Source organism: Cnephaeus nilssonii, assembly GCF_951640355.1.
Source record: "Cnephaeus nilssonii genome assembly, chromosome: 11".
NCBI lineage: Eukaryota > Metazoa > Chordata > Mammalia > Chiroptera > Vespertilionidae > Cnephaeus > Cnephaeus nilssonii.
The window spans coordinates 29,778,193-29,801,123 of record NC_137082.1 but is presented as its reverse complement, the minus strand read 5'-3'; the positions used below and the strand labels follow the sequence as shown (position 1 = coordinate 29,801,123).

The following is a 22,931-nucleotide window of genomic DNA, read 5'->3' as shown; positions in this document are numbered from 1 at the left end:
CATAAGTTGTTGATTTTCTCATCCATCCGATGTATAAATTCCATGACCATTACTCTGAATTCCTTTTCGGTCATGTTGCAAGCTTCATTTTCACTAATTTCCTTTCTTGGCGACTCCACATTTTCTTTCCTCTGTGAGTTATTTCGTTTCCCCATTCTGGCTATTACCAGAAAGCTCAAGCTTCTGTTTGCGTGGACCTGGGCCGTGTGCTGTGGGGACTTCGCTCCACCCTAGTTTCACTGAAGTGCTCTGACACTAGGACGTGTGGCTGTCTTTGGTTGGTGGGAACCAGACTTGCCCAGGATCAGTGTCCCCAGTGTTCTGTGTGGTCTCGTGTGCACATTTAGAATCAGGGGCCCTGTCTGCACCACACTGTTGGTATGTGCCGAGAATGAGATCCTTAGCATGTGCCAGGAGTCAGAGTTTCCCTGTGTCTGCACCAAGACTCGAGTGTCAAAGTCTCTGTTGCCTTGTGCGGTTTCTCGTTGAGAATCAGGGTCCCTGTGTGTGCACGCACCAACAATTGGGGTCGCTGGCTCTTAGTGTGAATGCGCTGTGAGTCAGGGATCCCAGGCAGCTGTGTCCGGCGTGCCAAATTCCCTGAAGTGGAGCTGCGTCCTGTGTGTGCTCTCTCTGCTGAGCCAAACCGGCTAGAGCGCACTTTCTTAAAAACCTGAAGGTGAGCCGGCTCAGTGCACTCTCCCAAAGTTCCAGAAGGGGGGCGGAGTCCGTCCTGCGCGCCAAATTCCCCAAAGGGAAGCCCCTCTGTGCAGGCTCTTAAGAATCTCCGAAGGGGGAGCTGTGACCCGCGAGCCAAATTCCCCCAAATTCCCCGAAGGGGAGCCCTCTGTGCGCACTGACAGATTTCCCCGACGGGGAGCTGCTTCTGTCCCGTGCGCGAGCGCGCGCCAAGTTCCCTAAGAGGGAGCGCGTCCCTGCGCAAAGCTCGGCAGCTTGGGCTGGGGGCGGGTCTATCAGTTACTATGGCGCTGTCTGTGCGCGCTCCTGTGAGCAGCTTGGGCGAAGGGCGCGTCTATCAGTTACTATGGCGCTTTCCACGCACCTGTGGGCGCTCAGCAGCTTGGGGGAGGGGCAGGTCTATCAGATACTATGGCGCTATCAGCGTGCCTGCGAGGAGGGGGATAGGCTCTTTGACTCACGGAAATCTGCCGGGAAGTCTGGATTCTTGTTGTTTGTTTGTCTGAAGCTGTGATAGCAGTTCTCTGTCCCCGGTGGCTGCAGGGTCCTGGTTTGTGTCAGAAGCCAGGATCCGCGTCTCAGGCAGCTCTGTTTCTCAAGATGGCGTGGTCTCTGCGTCCGCACCAGCCGCCGAGAAGTGTCCGCTTTGTGCACGGGGCTCCGCCGTCTAGGGCTGCCCTGTTCGGGAGCCCCTTGGAAGACCTGCAGAATCTAACTGACCCTATCTCATACACACACACACACCACACACATCTACACTCTCCTCTATGGGTTCCTCACTCACACTCTCTCTCTCCCTACCTTCCTGCCGGTCACCATCTTTTTTCCGGGATTTAATTTTTTAAATACCCCAGATTTTACAAAGCGCGGCAGTAGAATAAAAAACTGGAGTTTCTTTTCATACAAACTTATTTATTTGGATTTTTTTATATTTCAAATTATTGATACATTCAAAGAGTATAAAAAGAGCTGCTACCAATGCTAACCATGTTGAGTCACACTCGACATCCGAGTGCAAAAGGTTAAGTTATATTTAAAAACTAGAGACCCAGTGCATAAAATTCATGCATGGGTAGGGTCCCTAGGCCTGGCCAGCGATCAGGGCCTATCTGTGAGGCGACCAGCGGGACACTCACGAGCCCCACCCCCTGCTGCCACCGGTTGCCTCCCTCTGCGGAGCAACTGGTGGGGCGATCCTAGCATGAAATCATAGCATGAAAACAACTGCTATGATTTTTTTCTTTATCTCTGCTTGTTTGATTACTGAAAGAATACAGTGAGGTAAAATAGTGTTTCATAACTTATTTCTCAAAATATTTACCCAGAATCACAATTGGTATATTAGTATTTTTCCTAAAGCAAACAAAAATCAAAGGCATAATTAATTCTTTGACACAGTAATAAAAATTATACTATGAGCTATATACATTTTAGAATATTTATATAAGCTCTTCCTTAATGAATCTTTTAAAATATTTTTGTCTTCTTTTAAAAAATAATTTGGTTTCAAATATTAAATTCACAAATTTGAATTAAGCCAGTATTTGTAGAGAAATTTCCAAAAAAATTTAGGTTTGGAAAAAAGGAATATTTTAATGCTATGAAGTCCTGTTTAATTATGGCCAATTCCCTAATTTTTTTTAAAAAAGCTAAATATTTACTTAACATTTATCAAACTATTAATTAAAGAAATGTTAGGAAAAGGGAATTTCTAGTAATAAACAGATTTTTTAAAAAGTGTTTCCTAAGTCCTATACTTATATTAGCTAAGTATTTATTTCTCTAAGCAAGACCAAAAAATCATAGGCAGCCAGCATATCTATGAAATACAAGGATTACATTTTATGAGAACTTCAGAGAAGATTCACCTTCTATGAAGAATATAAATTCCCTTGTCAGAAAATTAGAAACTACACACTAAATTCACTCAGATTTGACTGTCAGTAAATAAGTACCCTGGAACACTGGGGGCAATAATGAACTATTGCTGAAAGATATCTGATGACTGTATTTATCTTAACCATAATCATACACTGTACAAACACTAAAAACTATCAGATGTATAGCTATATAATAAAATTTAATTTTCTATTATTTTATTCCATAAAGCTTTTTTGAACAATACACTATAAAATTTTTTATAGTCTGAGGTTTAATTAGACCAGCTGAAAGAGCCTAGAAGAGGAAATTTTCTTCCTTCCCAACAATACTTATAAAAATTTTTTAACCTAAGGGGGGAAAGTTAATTTATTATTGATTAACATATTCTAAAGTAACATAAAATGAAAATTGATTACCTTATCAAGTAGCAACAGAAGAGTAAACTAAGGATGAAGACAAATATTGCAGTTCCAAAAACCACAATATATATGTTGAGAGGCAGATTCTGGAATCCAATATTAGGCATCCTGAAGTTGTAATGTGGGAAATCCGAGCTCATGGATGAACTGTGGGGGGAAAAAGAATTTTAAAAATTAGGTTATAAAGACTAAGAACCAAGACAGCATCATCTTTGTACATGTACAGTAGTACCTCTTTATCCTTGGGGAATACTATTCATTCCAAGACCTTCAGTGGATTCCTGAAGAGTACCAAACCCTATCCTATTTAATAAAAGAGTGATATGCAAATTGATCGTACCTCTGCTACATACACAAGCCACACCCACCAGCCAATCAGGAGCAAGTATGCAAATTAACCCAACCAAGATGGCTGCGGCCACAGAGAGAGCAGGAGGCTTGGGTTTCCCTGACAATGGAGGAAGCCAAGCTCCCGCAGCCCTGGCCTCTGCTGAAGGCTACAAAGTTTTAATTATAAGATAAATAAATCCCAACAAAAATGGCAGCTGCCACGGAGCTGGAGAGAGCAGGAGGCTTGAGTTTCCCCCAGCAATGGAGGAAGCCAAGCTTTTGCAGCCCTGGCCTCCGCTGAAGGCTACAAAGTTTCAATTATAGAAGATAAATAAATCCCAGATACCAGGGCCTCCACTTGGGTTGCCGGGGGGTGTGGTCAGCCTGAAAACCACCACAGGCCCCTCGCCCAGGCCACCCCATGTCCCAAGGGAACCTGCACCCTGATCCGGGACACCCTTCAGGGCATACCAGCCGGCCCCCACCCATGCCCCAGGCCTCTATCCTATCTAATAAAAGAGTAATATGCAAATTGACCATCACTCCAACACACAAGATGGCCGCCACAAGATGGCCAGCAGGGGAGGGCAGCTGGGAGGGACCAGGTATGCAAGGGAGAGCAGTTGTGAGTGATCAGGCCAGCAGGGGAGGGCAGTTGGGAGGGATCAGGCCTGCAAGGGAGGGCAGTTGGGGGCAATCAAGCCTGCAGGGGAGGTCAGTTAGGGGTGACCAGGCCGGCAGAGGAGGGAAGTTGGGGGTGACTGGGCCTGCAGGGAAGGGCAGTTGGGGGGGACGCAGGCCTGCAGGGGAGCAGTTAGGCATCAATCAGGCTGGCAGGGGAGTGGTTAGGGGGTGATCAGGCTGGCAGGCAGAAGCGGTTAGGGCCAATCAGGAAGGCAGGCAGGCGAGCAGTTGGGAGCCAGCAGTCCTGGATTGTGAGAGGGATGTCCGACTGCCCGTTTAGGCCCGATCCTACTGGAGGGGTCCCAGATTGGAGAGAGTGCAGGCTGGGCTGAGGGACACACTCCCCCTCTCCCCCGTGCACAAATTTCATGAACCAGGCCTCTAGTCCTATCTAATAAAAAAGTAATATGTAAATTGATCATCACTCCAACACACAAGATGGCTGCCCCCATGTGGTCAAAGATGGATGCCCCCATGTGGACACAAGATGGCTGCCACAAGATGGCTAGCAGGGGAGGGCAGTTGGGAGGGACCAGGTCTGCAAGGGAGGGCAGTTGTGGGCGATCAGGCCAAGAGGGGAGAGCAGTTGGGGGGACCAGGCCTGCAAGGGAGGGCAGTTGGGGGCAATCAAGCCTGCAGGGGAGGGCAGTTAGGGGTGACCAGGCTGGCAGAGGAGGAAAGTTGGGGGCAACCGGGCCTGCAGGGGAGAGCAGTTGGGGGGGACCAGGCATGCAGAGCAGTGCAGTTGTGGGGGGGGGGGGAAACCAGGCCTTCAGGGGAAGGCAGTTAGAGGAGACCAGGCCAGCAGGGGAGGGCAGTTAGGGGCAATCAGGCTGGCAGGGGAGCAGTTAGGCATCAATCAGGCTGGCAGGGAAGTGATTAGAGGGTGATCAGGCTGGCAGGCAGAAGTGGTTAGGCAGAAGTGATCAGGCTGGCAGGCAGAAGCGGTAGGATCGGGCCTAAACGGGCAGTCGGACATCCCTTGAGGGGTCCCAAATTGGAGAGGGTGCAGGCTGGGCTGAGGGACAGACACCCCCCCCCCCCCCCCCGTGCACGAATTTTGTGCACCGGGCCTCTAGTATATTTATATAAACTATGGTTTTTTGGATATATACATACCCATGATAAAGTTTAATTTATAAATTAGGCACAGTAAGAGATTAACAAAAATAAGTAAAATATTAAAAAACGAAGAAGAGAAAAACTATTAATATGCTGAGATTAAAATAAAAAATCTACAGAATTCATTTAAACCTAGATTAAATGTATGATTTTATAATAATACAAATAACCAAAACTGGCTCAAGAAAAAATCCTGAAAATATAAAACTGTCTTCACAAAAAGGCCCCAGACCCTGAGGGCAATGGATGTGGAAGTCAAGCTAAACTTCTACAGATAATTCCTCTGTTAATCCAGAGAATTACAGATCTAGAGAGGGAGGTGTGGGGAGGGGGAGGAAGGAAAGTGTCTCAACTCATTTTAAGTGGCAAGCATAATCCTGAAACCAAAAGTAAAACTATACAGCCAGAGTTCATTAACTCTGGGGCCTTATGAATATGTTTTGTTTTGTCTACACAATTTTTAAAAAAATGTGTTTTGAGGGGAGGGAAGAGGGGGGAGGTTAATTGGGGAGAAAAGGAGACATGTAATACTTTAAACAATTAAAAAAAAAGAAAGAAAGAAAGGAAGACAACCAAGGAGTTTTTATTGATTTTAGAGAGAGAGATAGAAACATCCATGAGAGACATCAATCAGCTAGCTCCTACTGGGGATAGAGCCTGGGCATGTGCCTGACCTGGAATTGAACAGGTGAACTCTTTTACTTTATTTTTTGTTAATCCTCACCCAAGGATATTTTTCCATTAATTTTTAGAGAGAGAGTGAAAGGGAGGGAAGGAGGGAGGCAGAGAGAAACATCGGATCAGGGCTGGGGATTGAGCCTGCAACCGAGGTATGTGCCCTTGACCTGAATTGAACCCAGGACCCGTCAGCCTGTGGGCTGCCACCCTATCCACTGAACCAAACTGGTTAGGACTGAACCAGTGAACTCTTGGTTCATGGCTGGATGCTCAACCACTGAGCGACACTGGCCCGACACCTATGCAACGTTTTAACAACTGAGATAAGTTTAAATTTGGGAGATTTAACATAAAATTTGCAATTTTCAGCTTTACATGGGAAAAGCTCAGATGATCTGATAACTCTGAGGCTTCATTCTTTCATGGCAACAATTGCTTGGAACTGAGTGGCTTTGGGGCCTCTAAACTGCCATGTTGTTGCACAATTGGGAGGGGAGGAGGGGCATGCCTGGGATGAGATCAGCATGCTCTCATTTGTCACCATTTCCACCACCCCGTATTACACCCTAACCAAATATTGGTGGTCACTTATTGGTGTGCTTATGCTGTTATTTTTCTTAAATGAGATAAATATTTCTAATTCTATAAAAAACCAATTTTATACACCAATAATGAACTACCAGGAGACAATCCCATTCACAACTGCTTCAAAAAGAATAAAATACTGAGGAATAAATTTAACCAAGGATGTAAAAGACCTGTGTTCACAAAATTATAAGACACTATAGAAAGAAATTGAAGAAGATACAAAGTGGAAGCTTATACAGTATTCATGGATAGGAAGAACTAACATCATTAAAATGTCCATACTACCCAAAGCAATCTATAGATTCAATGCAATTCCTATCAAGATACCAATGGAGTATTTCACTGAACTAGAACAAATATTCCAAAAATTTATATGAAATCATGAAAGACCATGAATAGCAACAGTGATCTTGAGAAAGAAAAACAAAGTTGGAGGACTCACACTACCTGATATCAAACTATACTATAAAGCCATAGTAATCAAAACAGCAATGGTACTGACATAAAAACAGACATATAGATCAATGGAACAGAATAGAAAGACCAGAAGTAAACTCAGGCCTTTATAGTCAATTATCCTATTCCTGCTTTAGATTTTCCCTATTCTTACTTTTTACCCCATTAAAAATTCATCCTACTTATATACCTATTTTCCACTCCCCTGCTCCAAGTCCACACATACTTCTCTCTTCTCTTTCTTCACTATCCAATTATTTTTCTCTCTTCCTTTTTTTGTTTTATTTTGTTTTGCCCTTCTTTCTCAGTCTTATTGTTGTTATTTGTGTGACTGTTGATTAGTTTGTTTTTTTGTTTGTTTGTTTCTCTCTTTTTTTGCTTCTGTTTTTCCTCTCCTTGCTTGTTATTAGTTACTAGAGGCCCGGTGCACGAAATTCGTGCATGGAGGGGGGTTGTCCCTCAGCCCAGCCTGTACCCTCTCCAATATGGGACCCCTGGAGGGCAGTCGGACATCCCTCTCACAATCCAGGACTGCTGGCTCCCAACTGCTTGCCTGCCTGCCTTCCTGATTGCCCCTAACCGCTTCTGCCTGCCAGCCTGATCACCCCCTAACCACTCTGCTGCCAGCCTGTTTGCCCCCAACTTTCCTCCTCTGCCGGCCTGGTCACCCCTAACTGCCCTCTCCTGCAGGGTTGATCACCTCCAACTGCCCTCCCTTGCAGGCTTGTTCCCTCTCAACTGCCCTCCCTTGCAGGCCGGGTGCCTCCCAACTGCCCTCTCCTGCTGGCCATCTTGTGGTGGCCATCTTGTGTCCACATGGAGGCAGCTATATTGCGTGTTGCAGTGATGATCAATCTGTATATTACTCTTTTATTAGATAGGATAGAGGCCTGGTACAGGGGTGGGGGCCAGCTGGTTTGCCCTGAAGGGTGTCCCGGATCAGGGTGTGGTTCCCATGGGGCATGGGGCGGCCTGAGCGAGGGGCCTGTGGTGGTTTGCAGGCCAGCCACACCCCCTGGCAACCCAGGTGGAGGCCCTGGTATCTGGAATTTATTTTCCTTCTACAATTGAAATTTTGTAGCCTGCAGCGGAGCCAAGCCTGGGGCTCCCTCCGAGGCCGGCAGCCATTTGTGTTGGGGTTATATAATTGAAACTTTGTTGCCTTAAGCGGGTGGGCCCGGCCAGGGTGTGCGGAAAGCTTTGCTTCCCCTGTTGCCGGCGGCAACCCTGGCCTGCTCTCTCAAGCTCCATTCTGCCGCCATTTGTTTGAATTTGTTTACCTTCTATAATTGAAACTTTGTAGCTTGAGTGGAGGCTTAGGCCTGGCAAGGGCAGGCGGAAAGCTTGGCTTCCTCTGTTACCTAGGAAACCTTGCTCTCTGTGGCTGTAGCCATCTTGGTTTGGGTTAATTTGCATACTCGCTCTGATTGGATGGTGGGCGTGGCTTGTGGGTGTGTCGGAGGTATGGTCAATTTGCATATTTGTCTATTATTAGATAGGATTGTTTGTAGTTTGCATTCATCTCTGGGTGTTCTTTGTTTGCATTTTTTTGGATTAGTTGTTGTTCTATTGGAGTTTTCTCCCTATATAAATAGTCCCCCCCCTTCTTTTTTTATTCTTTTTATTTTTTCTCTTACTTTTTTTCCTTTTCTCAATATCATTCTTGCACTCTTTTTTTTTATTTAATTTTTATCCCCTAATTCTCTTTTCTCTGGTGGTCACCTTTATTTGGGGTTATTAGTATTGTGAATACATTTGTGTTCAGTTCCTTGTGCATTGTGCCTTGTTGTGTTGTATTTTGTGCCTTTAAGTCAATGCAGGAGAGAGAGAGCTACATAACCAGACACCTGGAGAGGAGAGAGCATGGGGAGACAAAGAAACAGCCCACATATGAAAGAAAAGAAGGCATCACCAGAAAAGGAAGTAAACGAAATGGAGGCAAGCAATATGTCAGAGGAAGAATTCAGAGAAATGGTCATAAGGCCGCTAAAAGGGTTGGAACACAAATTCAACAATATGTGTAAGAATCAAGAGGAATGAAGAAGAACTAAGAACAAATGAAAAATGACATCGCTGCAATAAAGAACTCAATAGAAAGCATCAACAGTAGACTAGAAGAAGCAGAGGACCGCATCATTGAGCTAGAAGACAAGGTAGGAAAAAATACCCAAGCAGAGCATCTTCTAGAAAAAAAAAATTAAAAAACAGGAGGAGAGCCTAAGAGAACTTTGGGACAACACAAAATGAAACAACATCTGCATATTAGGGGTGCCAAAGGAGAGGAAACTGAGCATGGAATACAAAACCTGTTTGAAGAAATAATGACAGAAAACTTCCCTGATATTGGGAAGAAAAAACTCCCACAAATCCAAGAAGCTCACAGAGTCCCAAACAAAATGAACCCCAAAAGACCGACGTCAAGACACATTATAATTAAATTCACAAACACCAACGATAAAGTAAGAATCTTAAAAGCTGCCAGAGAGAGACAAAGTTACCTACAAAGGATCCCCCATCAGACTAGCAACTGATTTCTCAACAGAAACACATCAGGCCATAAGGGAATGGAATGAAATATACAAAGTCATGCAAAGGAAGGGTCTCAATCCAAGAATACTGTACCCGGCAAGGCTATCAATCAAATTTGAAGGTGAAATCAGGAGCTTCACAGACAAAAAAGGACTAAGGGAGTTTATTACCACCAAACCAGCAATGCAAGAAATGCTAAAGGGTCTGTTGTAAAAAGAAGAAATAGGAAGTGAAGAAGAAACACAGGCATAAAGAATAAAAATGGCGACAAACAAGTACCTATCAATAATAACATTAAACATAAATGGATTAAATGCCCCAATCAAAAGACATAGGGTAGCTGAGTGGATAAGAAAACATGACCTATATATCTTCTGTCTACAGTAAACCCACCTCAGAAAAAAGGACTCACACAGACTGATGTTGAAGGGATAAAAAAAGGTTTATCAGGTGAATGGAAATGAAAATAAAATGCTGGGGTAGCAATACTTATATCTGACAAATTAGACCTCAAAGTGAAGGCCATAACATGAGATAAGGAAGACCACTTCATAATACTAAAGGGAACAATTCAACAAGAAGGTATAACTCTGGTAAACATATATGCACCCAATACAGGAGCACCCAAATACATAAAAAAACTTCTGGAGGATATCAAAGAAGAGATTGACAGCAATACAGGCATAGTAGGGGACTTTAACACCCCACTAACACCACTGGACAAATCCTCTAAACAAAAAATTAGCAAAGAAACATCAATCCTAAATTACTCACTAGGTCAGATGTAATAAATTGACATCTTCAGAACATTTCACCCCAAAGCCACAGAATATACATTCTTCTCAAGTGCACATGGGTCATTTTCAAAGTTAGACTATACATTGGGACACAGGTAAAGTCTCTTCAAATTCAAGAAGATAGAAATCATATCAAGCATCTTCTCAGATCACAATTGGCATAAAACTAGAAATGAATTACAATAAAAAAATCCAACACCTGGAGGCTAAATAGTATGCTATTAAACAATGACGGGGTTACCAAAGACATCAAAGAAGAAATAAAAAGCATCATGGCAACAAATGACAATGAAAACACAACAATAAAAAAATCTATGGGACACAGTGAAAGCAGTCTTGAGAGGGAAATTCATAGCTCTACAGGCCTACCTCAAAAAACAAGAAACAATGGTAATAAATTATCTAACCCTACAACTCAAAGAGATAGGAAGAGAGCAACAAGAAAAGCCCAGTGTCAGCAGAAGGAAGGAAATAATAAAGATCAGAATGGAGATAAACGACATAGAGACCAAAATAAAAATCAAAAATCAAAAGATCAACAAAACTAAGAGCTGGTTCTTTGAAAGGACAAACAAGATTGATGAACCTCTAGCCAGGCTCACCAAGAAGCAAAGAGAGAGGACCCAAATAAACAAAATCAGAAATGAAAGAGGTGAAGTAACAACCAATCCCAAAGAAATACAAACAATTATGAAAAAATACTATGAACAACTCTATTCCAACAAAATGGAAAACCTAGATGAAATGGAAAACCTAGGTGAAATGGACATATTTTTTGATTCTTCCAAGAAGAATCAAAAAACTTGAACAGGCTGATAACTACTGAAGAAATTGAAACAGCGATCAAAAATCTTCCAGCAAACAAAAGCCCTGGTCTGGACGGCTTTACAGGGGAGTTCTACCAAACATTCAAAGAAGAACTAAAACCTATCCTCCTCAGACTATTCCAAAAAATTCAAGAGCAAGGCACACTTCCAAGCTCTTTCTATGAAGCCAGCATTACCCTAATCCCAAAACCAGATAAAGACACCACAAAAAAAGAGAACTACGGGCCAATATCCTTGATGAACATAGATGCTAAAATCCTCAACAGAATTCTAGTAAATAGGATTCAGCAATACATTAGAAAGATCATACACCATGACCAAGTGGGATTTATTCTGGGGATTCAAGGATGGTACAACATCCGCAAATCAATAAATGTGATACATCACATAAAAAAACACACGGAGAGACAAAAATCACATAATCATATCAATTGATGCAGAAAAAGCATTTGACAAAATCCAACACCCTTTCTTGATAAAAACTCTCAGCAAAGTGGGAATAGAGGGATCATACCTCAACATAATAAAAGCCTTATATGACAAACCTACAGCCAACATCATGCTCAATGGGCAAAAACTAAAATCATTTCCCCTAAGAACAGGAACAAAACAAGGATGCCCATTTTCACCACTCCTGTTCGACATAGTACTAGAAGTACTAGCCATAGCGATCAGACAAGAAGAAGAAATAAAAGGCATCCAAACTGAAAAAGAAGTAAAACTGTCCTTATTTGCAGATGACATGATACTCTACATAGAAAACCCCAAAGACTCCATCAAAAAACTACTAGACCTAATAAATGAATTTGGCAATGTAGCAGGATACAAAATTAATACCCAGAAATCTATGGCCTTTTTATACACCAATAATGAACTCACAGAAAGAGAAATGGAAAAAAACAAACAAACAAACAAAAAAACACCACCCCACAATCCCATTTACCATTGCACCAAAAAAATTAAGATACCCGGGAATAAAATTAACCAAGGATGTAAAGGACCTGTACTTTGAAAACTACAGGACATTGAAAAAGGAGATAGAGAAAGACATAAACAAATGGAAGAATATACCATGTTCATGGATTGGTAGAATCAACATCATTAAAATGCCCATACTACCTAAAGCAATCTATAGATTCAATGCAATACCTATTAAAATACCAATGGCATATTTCAAAGATCTAGAACAAACTCTCCAAAAATTCATGTGGAATAAAAAATGACCCCAAATAGCCACAGCTATCCTGAGAAAGAAGAACAAAGTTGGAGGGATCGCAATACCAGATATCAAGCTATATTACCAAGCCACGGTTCGCAAAACTGCCTGGTATTGACACAAGAACAGACATATAGACCAATGGGGAAGAATAGAGAACCCAGAAATTGACCCAAGCCATTATACTCAATTAATATTTGACAAAGGAGGCAAGAACATACAATGGAGTCAAAACAATCTCTTTAATAAATGGTGCTGGGAAATTTGGTCAGATATATGCAAAAAAATGAAACTAGATCACCAACTTACACCATACACCAAAACAAACTCAAAATGGCTAAAGGACTTGAATGTAAGACAGGAAACCATAAAAATCCTAAAGACTCTGTAGGCAGCAAAATTGCAGACATATGTCTTAGCAATATCTTTACAGATACAGATCCTAAGGCAAGAGAGACTAAGGAGAAAATAAACAAATGGGACTACATAAAAATAAAAAGCTTCTGCACAGCAAAAGAAACCATCAACAAAACAACAAGAAAGCCCACTGCATGGGAGAACATATTTGCCAATGTTATCTCTGATAAGGGTTTAATCTCCAACATTTACAGGGAACTCATACAACTTAACAAAAGGAAGATAAACAATCCAATAAAAAAATGGGCAAAGGACCTAAATAGGCACTTTTTGAAAAAGGACATTCAGAAAGTCAAGAAACATATGAAAACATGCTCAAAGTCACTAATCATCCAAGAGATGCAAATCAAAACAACAATGAGGTACCATCTCACACCTGTCAGAATGGCTATCCATCAACAAATCAACAAATGACAAGTGCTGGAGAGAACGCAGAGAAAAAGGAACTCTTCTTCACTGATGGTGGGAATGTAGACTGGTGCAGCCATTGTGAAAAACAGTATGGCATTTCCTCAAAAAATTAAAAATGGAACTGCCATTTGACCCAGTAATACCACTTCTAGGAATATATCTCAAGAAAACAGAAACACCAATTAGAAAGGATATATGTACCCCTATGTTCATAGCAGCACAATTTTCAATAGCTAAGATCTGGAAACAGCCTAAATGCCCATCAGCAGATGAGTGGATTAGAAAACAATGGTACATCTACACAATGGAATACTACGCTGCTATAAAAAAGAAGGAATTTTTACCATTTGCAGCAGCATGGTTGGAACTGGAGAGCATTATGCTAAGTGAGATAAGCCAGTCAGTGAAAGAAAAATACCACATGATCTCACTCATTTATGGATAATAAAGAACATTATAACCTGATGAACAAAAGATAGATACAGAGGCAGAGAAGCATCAAACAGACTATCAAATTACAGTGGGAAGGCTGGGAAGGGTTGGGACAGGGAGGTAAGAGATCAAAGGAAGGACTTGTAAGCATGCATATAAGCATAACCAATGGATACAAGACACTGGGGGTGGGGGTGGAGTGAGGTCATGTGCTGGGGGTTAGGGGAGGGCGGGGGAAGGTCAATGGGGGAAAAAAGGAGACATATATACTACTGTGTCATACTTTAAACAATAAAATAAAGTTTAAAAATAAAAAAACCTGACACTCCACAGTGTGCTGTGTTGCCAGTGTTTTTTGGATGTATTTTGTGGATGTTTTTTTAAAAATATATTTTTATTGATTTCAGAGAGGAAGGGAGGAGAGAAATAGAAACATCAATGATGAGAGAGAATTATTGATTGCTGCCTCCTGCACACCCCACACTGGGGATCAAGCCCACCACCCAGGACTGTACCCTGACTGGAATCAAACCATGACCTCCTGGTTCTTAGATCGATGTTCAACCACTGAGCCACGCCGGCTGGGAATGTTCTGTGTTTTTACACCCCATCATGTCTACAAAATGCCTATCTGTGTCTCTGCTGCTGGTAAAAGGAAGACAATTATGCCTGAGATGAAACTCAAGATAATTGCACAACTGAAGGTTATTGTAAGTGTTATGAGCAGGTTTGAGGTAGGGTATGCTTAGCTATGATGTTCAGTAAGTTAGGTGTATTAAATGCATTTTTTACTTACGATATTTTCAACTTATGAAGGGTTTTTTGGGATGTAAGTCCATTGTAAGTCAAGGGGCATCTGTATTCATTTTGGATCTGAACCTAGAAAATTTTTTTAGGAAAGATACAACCAACTGCCTACATACAAATAAATCTTAAAAAGAACTCACAGAACACTCAGCTCTGAGCAGTGAGCACTCTAAGAAAAAAATAGCTGCAAAATATACACTAAGGCAACTGAACTAAACAGTGACTTTTTTAAAAAAATAAATCTTTATTGTTTAGATTATTACAATTGTTCCTTTCTGCCCCCCCCCCCCCCAATCTGGTTCCCACCACACCCTCTACCCTTATCCCCCTGCCTCCCACAATCCTCATTCATAGGTGTACGATTTGAGTCCAGTCTCTCCCCATACCCTCCACACCCCTTTCCCCTGAGAATTGTCAGTCTACTCCCTTTCTATGCCCCGGGTTCTATTATATTCACCAGTTTCTTCTGTTCATCAGATTTTTTTATTCACTTGATTTTTAGATTCACTTGTTGATAGATATGTATTTGTTGTTCATAATTTTTATCTTCACCCTTTTCTTCTTCCTCCTCTTCTTAACGAATACCTTTCAGCATTTCATATAATACTGGTTTGGCGGTGATGAACTCCTTTAGCTTTTTCTTATCTGTGAAGCTCTTTATCTGACCTTCAATTCTGAATGATAGCTTTGCTGGGTAGAGTAATCTTAGTTGTAGGTTCTTGCTATTCATCACTTTGAATATTTCTTGCCACTTCCGTCTGGTCTGCATAGTTTTCTGTTGAGAAATCAGCTGACAGTCGTATGGGTATTCCCTTGTAGGTAACTAACTGTTTTTCTCTTGCTGCTTTTAATATTCTCTCTTTGTCTTTTGCTCTTGGCATTTTAATTATGATGTGTCTTGGTGTGGTCCTCTTTGGATTCCTTTTGTTTAGGGTTCTCTGTGCTTCCTGGACTTGTAAGTCTATTTCTTTCACCAGGTGGGGTAAGTTTTCTGTCATTATTTCTTCAAATAGGTTTTCAGTATCTTGCTCTCTCTCTCTTCTTCTGGCACCCCCATAATTCAGATGTTGGTACGCTTGAAGTTGTCCCAGAGGCTCCTTACACTATCTTCATATTTTTGGATTATTTTTTCTTTTTGCTTTTCTGATTGGGTGTTTTTTTGCTTCTTTGTATTTCAAATCTTTGACTTGATTCTTGCAATCATCTAGTATGCTGTTGGATCTCTGTATATTATTCTTTACTTCAGTCAGTGTATGTTTAATTTCTAGTTGGTCCTTTTTCTTATCCTCAAAGGTCTCGCTAAATTTATCGGCCTTTTCTAGAAAATTCTTGAAAAACCTTATAACCGTGGTTTTGAACTCTATATCCAGTCACTTGCTTTCCTCCATTTCTTTCGTTTGTGATCTGTTTCTTTGTCTCCGCATTTTGGCTGCTTCCCTGAGTTGATAGAGTGGCTTTGTGTGCTAGGTGTCCTATAGGGCCCAGTGGCTCAGCCTCCCCAGTTACCTGAGGTGGACACTCTTGGTGCACCCCTTTGTGGGCTGTGTGCACAGTCTTGTTGTAGTTAAGCCTTGATTGTTGTTGGTATCACTGGGAGGAATTGACTTCCAGGCCAATTGGCTGTGAGGATCAGCTGTGTCTACGATGGGAGAACTTCTGTGCTGGAGACATCCTTATGAGACAAGACTTGCTTCAGTGAGACTTTGGTGCTCACTGAGTCTGCCCCCTGAGTGTGTCCCTATGGATCTGAGGAGTTGTAATCTGGATGGTCCCACTCTGACCCCTGGGTACACTGGCTCTTGGATCTCCAAGGAGAGGCCACCCAGCAGGAGCTACAGAGAGATCTGCAGATTCCTCTTCTTTGTTAGGGGTTTGGAGGTGACCAGATGAGGCCCAGCTGTGAAGCAATGCATGCTGCTGTGGGGCCTTATGCCTTCTTTTGGATGTTCTGGGTCTCACTGACTCAGCTGCAGTTTGTTAGGTAAGTTTAGAATTAAAAGGACCAGGCCATTCATATGCAAAAGCCTCTGTGCTCAGCTTGGATGGGGCAGAGTCTCAGGGCGGAGCAAACAGCAATGGCTTTCGGTCAGCCCTGCCCTACGAGGCCCCTGGGTCTCAGTGTCCCTTGGTAAATGCTGCAAGTATGCAAATAAAGCCAACCAAGATGACTACAGCCACAGAGAGCAGGAGGGAGGCTTGGGTTTCCCAGGCAACGGAGGAAGCCAAGCTTTCCGCCTGCCCTTGCCAGCCTAAGCCTCCAGTCAAGGCTACAAAGTTTCAATTATAGAAGGTAAACAAATCCAAACAGAAATGGCAGCAACCATGGAGCTGGAAAGAGTGGGAGGCTAGGGTTGCCCCCAGCAATAGAAGAAGCAAAGCTTTCTGCACACCCTGGCCGGCCCAGGCCTCTGCTTAAGGCTACAAAGTTTCAATTATAGAAGGATAATAAACTCTAACAGAAATGGCTGCAGACCATGGAGTGAGCAGGAGGCTTGGCTCCGCTCCAGGCTACAAAGTTTCAATTGTAGGAGGTAAATAAATTCCAGACACCAGGGCCTCCGCTTGGGTCGCCAGGGGGCGTGGCTGGCCTGCAAACCACCACAGGCCCCTTGCTCAGGCCACCCCACACCCCAAGGGAACCCCCACCCTGATCCTGGACACCCTTCAGGGCAAACCAGCTGGCCCCCACCCATGCACCAGGCCTCTATCCTATCTAATAAAAGAGTAATATGCAGATTGACCATCACTCCAACACACAATATGGCTGCCCCCGTGTGGTCAAAGATCCTGTCCCCATGTGGACACAAGATGACCACCACAAGATGGCCAGCAGGGAAGGGCAGTTGGGAGGCACTAGGCCTGCAAAGGAGGGCAGTTCAGAGGGACCAGGCCTGCAAGGGAGGGCAGTTGGAGGCGATCAACCCTGCAGGGGAGGGAAGTTAGGGGTGACCAGGTGGGCAGAGGAGGAAAGTTGGGGGCAAACAGGTTGGCAGGGGAGCAGTTAGGCATCAATCAGGCTGGCAGGGGAGTGGTTAGGGGGTGATCAGGCTGGCAGGCAGAAGCGGTTAGGGGCAATCAGGAAGGCAGGCAGGCGAGCAGTTGGGAGTCAGAAGTCCTGGATTGTGAGAGTGATGTCCGACTGCCCGTTTAGGCCCGATCCCGGTGATGGGCAGTCGGACATCCCTCGAGGGGTCCCAGATTGGAGAGGATGCAGGCTGGGCTGAGGGACAACCCCCCCTCCGTGCACAAATTTCGTGCACCAGGCCTCTAGTCTTTACATAAAAACTATAGAGACAATGGTATTAAATGATTTAAAAGGAGCCGGTGGCCGAAGCCAGTTTGGCTCAGTGGATGGAGCGTCGGCCTGCGGACTCAAGGGTCCCGGGTTCGATTCCGGTCGGGGGCATGTGCCTTGGTTGCGGGCACATCCCCGGTGGGGGGTGTGCAAGAGGCAGCTGATCGATGTTTCTAACTCTCTATCCCTCTCTCTTCCTCTCTGTAGAAAATCAATAAAATATATAAGAAAAAAAAAAAAAAACAGTCAGAGAGAAAAACATTTAAAAGGAGCCGGTGTTAGTACATATCTTTTGTAGAGAAGCAGAGATTATCCTCTCTAATAAAATGGTAATATGCAAATTAACCATCACTCCGCTACATAAGCCACGCCCACCAGCCAAGCCACGCCCAGCAGCCAATCAGGGCGAGTATGCAAATTAACCCCAATCCAAGATGGCTACAGCCACAGTGAGCAAGGTTTCCCAGGTAACAGAGGAAGCCAAGCTTTCCATAGCTGTTGCAGGCCTAAGCCTCCACTCAAGCTACAAAGTTTCAATTATAGAAGGTAAACAAATTCAAACAAATGGCGGCAGAATGGAGCTTGAGAGAGCAGGCCAGGGTTGCCGGTGGCAACAGGGGAAGCAAAGCTTTCCGCACACCCTGGCCGGGCTCACCTGCTTAAGGCTACAAAGTTTCAATTGTAGAAGGTGAATTAACTGCCACAGAGATGGCTGCCGCCCCGGAGGGAGCAGCAGGCTTGGCTCCGCTCCAGGCTACAAAGTTTCAATTGTAGAAGGAAAATAAATTCCAGATACCAGGGCCTCCCCTTGGGTTGCCAAGGGGCGTGGCCAGCCCGCAAACCACCACAGGCCCCTCGCTCAGGCCGCTCCATGCCCCAAGGGAACCCCACCCTGATCTGGGACACCCTTCAGGGCAAACCAGCTGGCCCCCACCCGTGCACCAGGCCTCTATCCTATCTAATAAAAGAGTAATATACAGATTGATCATCACTGCAACACACAATATAGCTGCCCCCATGTGGTCAAAGATCCTGCCCCCATGTGGACACAAGATGGCCACCACAAGATGGCCAGCAGGAGAGGGCAGTTGGGAGGCACCCGGCCTGCAAGGGAGGGCAGTTGAGAGGGACCAGGCTCGCAAGGGAGGGCAGTTGGAGGTGATCAACCCTGCAGGAGAGGGCAGTTAGGGGTGACCAGGCCAGCAGAGGAGGGAAGTTGGGGGCAAACAGGCTAGCAGGGGAGCAGTTAAGCATCAACCAGGCTGGCAGCGGAGTGGTTAGGGGGTGATCAGGCTGGCAGGCAGAAGCGGTTAGGGGCAATCAGGAAGGCAGGCAGGCAAGCAGTTGGGAGCCAGCAGTCCTGGATTGTGAAAGGGTACAGGCTGGGCTGAGGGACAATCCCCCGCCGTGCACGAATTTCGTGCACCGGGCTTCTAGTATGTATAGAATTAAGTATACATTTCCTGCCATATCCAGCATATGCTGGTGAATGTCAAACACTTAGACATTACAGGCCTGCCAGAAAGCACTATACCAGGGAAGAATACTTCAACGTTAGCAGAGAAACTCTTCTTAAAATCACTTACGTTTCTTTCTTTCTTTCTTTTGTTAATTCTCAGGCCAGGACATTTTTCCATTGATTTTTAGGGGGAGTGGAAGAGAGAGGGAAAGACAGAGAGAAATATCGATGTGAGAGAAACACATCGATTGGTTGCCTCCTGTATCAACTCTGACCAGAGCCCGGGACGGGGAGGAGCCTGCAACCAAGGTACGTGCCCTTGACCAGAATCAAACCCGGGACCGTTTGGTCTGCAGGCTGACGCTCTATCCACTGAGCCAAACTGGCTAGGGCTTATAACCACTTCTGTTTCTTTATTCTAACTCTAAATTCACCAAAGTAATACAATGATTTTAATCTGTTTTCCCCATGTGACAGAGTGCAAAAATTTTACTCATGCTTAATCAAAGTTTAAACTCACCTGAAAATTCTATTTCTCATGACAAATTTATAAATTGGCAGTCTTGACAGCTTTGGTTAGCAATGTTTGCCTAGGCCCTGGTTATATCTCTGAGTTTAGGGAAGGTTTCATTTCTGTACTTGTAGAGGTCCAGACCCTGAAATATACCTGGAGTGCAGGTACAGATCCTGCACTGAGAAGTTCTGTGCCCAAATACCTAACTAAGCTGCCAGTCATAGATGATTTCACTATCTCACTTCCTTCCAAGTACTACAGTCTCTGCCACTTATATTTCAGAAGTTTCCTCTGCATTCCTTTTGTAATCTTCTCTAGTACTTGGCTATAGGAAATTCTTCTAAGATATCAGGGTTCAAAATCTTTTATCTTCAAAAGGCAGACAGCTAGGCAAGATAAATTGGCTGGTATTTTGTAAATGATTCTCTAAATGCATCTTCTCTCTATATATCCCAAATTGCAAAGAATGAAGTCATTCTTAACTTTTATTCTCCAGTGGATAGTTTTTCCTTATTTCTAGTTTTAAGAATCTGAAAAGTAGGTATAATATCATTAAGTGCCAAATCTGGAAAATAAGTATTCCACAAACTCTCAATCTCAATAGGCAAAGGTCTATTATTCTCTATAATAACATCCTCAAGTTTTCCTTTTCTGAGGTATCCTCCTATTTGCAACACTTCTCACCCCCTTGGGAAGCTGTAGGAGCAAAAAACTAGATCCATAGATTTGTTATGACCCATTTGTCTGTTCCATCTGTATTTTAATCTGGATCTCTCCATTTAGCCTCAATTTTACTGACCACCCCATTATTTTGATACTATTCCCCCCCCCCCTTAAATTATGTTGTAAATTTCTTTATACTTTTTATCACAGTCTTCAGGGTTTCTTTTTCTTAAATTCTAACCAGTTTCTTTTAATAATATTTGTATCTCTTACCATTTTCCACCCTATTACTGGCAATCCCATTTTCTGCAGGTTTTTTTTCCTTCCTGTTCCTCTATTCCCATTGTTTTCTCTGGATCTGTGCACAGCTTTTCTCTTTCTTGGTGTTACCAAAGTTCTAAATCAAGTCTGAGGTGCTATCTTTGCTATCACACTTGAAGTTTGTCTTCTAAAACATTATTTTATTTCAGATGTTTGTTATTTTGGTTGGTCTATTGTTACTCTGCCAGATTCCAGGTAATTATTCTGTATTGGCTCCATAAAGACTTTTTGTCTAATTTTTTGTGTGATGATAAAGTCTCTATTTTCAATTTAAATAATTCCATCAGATCTTTATGAGAACTTGATGGTGGAGAGGGATTCAAATTTGATGTCTTACATTCCCCTCTGACTACTATCGCAGACACCCATACATGCACTGTAATTTCACAAATAATCTGCTTACTAACATTTAACTATTAATTTCTATTTACTTTACAGTCTTGTAATTAACTAAAGATGGGACTCTTAATTAAGAGTATGTAGGAAAAAGAGCACAGAATAATGCTGAAATAGGAGAAAGAAATAAAAGGTAAGCTGTAAGGGGAAAAAAAAAAGCCTCTCAGGAGAGCCAGCCTAAGCCTAATGTATAATCTCCAAAACTAGGGAATCTTCCCTGCCCCCAAACCATTCTTTAGGCTATTAATCAAATGAACATTTTACACAGTGTTTTAGAGTTCCTGACTAACATTCAAATACATAAGTCCCACTTAATCCTTATAATCTCCATGGGCTGGGAATTATACTCCTCCATATTCAGATGAAGAAATTGAGACTCAGGTCAAGTTGGCTGGCCAAACTGAAACCACTAGTCAGTGGCAAAGAGGGATTGAAACACAGGACTGAACCCAAGTCCTTATGCTTCCCATGAGATCCTGCTGCCTTCCATGGGCCTTACTAAGCTTGCACCAGATTGGCAGTATTTGAATAACACACAAATGAAACAATTCTGTCACTGGTTCCTATGGGCAGTGAGTGTATAGTATACTGATGCATTTAGGTCATCTTTGCCTTAGAGAACCTCAAGAAAGGCCAATATCATAATTCCCAAACACTTTGGATAGGTGTGTGTGTGTGTGTGTGTGTGTGTATATGTGTGTGTGTGTATATATATATATATATATATATATATATATATATATATATATTTACTTAAAGTTTTAATTTTGAAATAGTTTTAAATTTACAGAAAAGTTGTATGGATTTCTATATAACTTTCATCTTGCTTTCCCTAATGTTAAAATCTTATACAACCATAGTACAATAATAGGAAATCAACATTAGTATAATACTATTAACTAAACTGTAGACTTTATTAAAATTTTACCAGTTTTCCACTAATGTTCTTTTTCTTTTCTAGGATCCAATCCAAAATCCCATATCATATTTAGTTATGTTTCTTTAGTCTTCCCCAATCTGTGACACAGACTGTGTCTTTAAAACTAATAAAAGTTTATTTGATTTTGAAAATGTCATGGTATTTCTGGAAACAGCTTTGAATATTGAAAACCCACCCTGGGGAACTGCTGGATCTATGTGATAACCAAGAAACATCCTAAAATGAAGAGCCAGAGTGGTCCTAAAAACAAAAAAAAAAGAGCCACTCTTTAAATAAAGCAAAGAATTGTCCTGGCCAGTATGGTTCTGTTGGTTGGAGTGTCATCCCATACACCAAAAGGTGGTGGGTTTGATTCCTGGTCACAGCACACACCCAGGTTGCAGGTTCGATCCCCAGTCAGGGCACATGTAGGAGATAGCCTATTGATGTTTCTCTCTCACATCGATGTTTCTCTTTCCCTTTCTCTCTCTAAAATCAATTACAAAATAAATAAAGGGAAGAGTTGGTTGGCTGTGATAATCTAGATAAATCAATTGTACTTAAGACACGTGTTCATAGAAAATAAATCAACAATCAGTTATAATTCCCTGGAAAAGCACAGGGTTACCAGAAATAAATCAATACAACTCTATTTAATGGAGCAGTCATGAAAGATTAATTTGCTTTTAAATTAAAGGACTTAAGTTTGTTCAGTCTACTGACTGGGTAATTTAATAACTAAATCCAAGTATACAAAAAGTTATTAGAAAAAGAAGGAATTCTTACCATTTGCAACAGCATGGATGGAACTGGAGAGCATTATGCTAAGTGAAATAAGCCAGTCAGAGAAAGATAAATATCACATGATCTCACTCATTTATGGAATATAATGAACAACATAAACTGATAAACAAAAACAGATCCAGAGACAGAGAAGCATCTATCAGACTGTCAAACCTCAGAGGGAAGATAGGGGAGGGTGGGGGAAAGGAGGAGAGATCAACCAAAGGACTTGTATGCATGCATATAAGCCTAACCAATGGACACAGACAACAGGGGGGTGAGGGCAGG

At 42.7% G+C, this 22,931-nt stretch overlaps 1 protein-coding gene across 1 annotated transcript in view; it reads right to left on the bottom strand.

Annotated features, from left to right (window-relative positions):
• The window catches only part of RNF24 (ring finger protein 24), an 84,443-nt gene that overhangs the window by 36,358 nt on the left and 25,154 nt on the right, over positions 1 to 22,931 (bottom strand). Inside the window, exon 2 of the mRNA XM_079783517.1 lies at positions 2,997 to 3,146. Within this exon, the coding sequence (XP_079639643.1) occupies positions 2,997 to 3,139 (143 nt within the window). The 5' untranslated portion in view covers positions 3,140 to 3,146. The remainder of the gene's footprint in view (positions 1 to 2,996; positions 3,147 to 22,931) is intronic.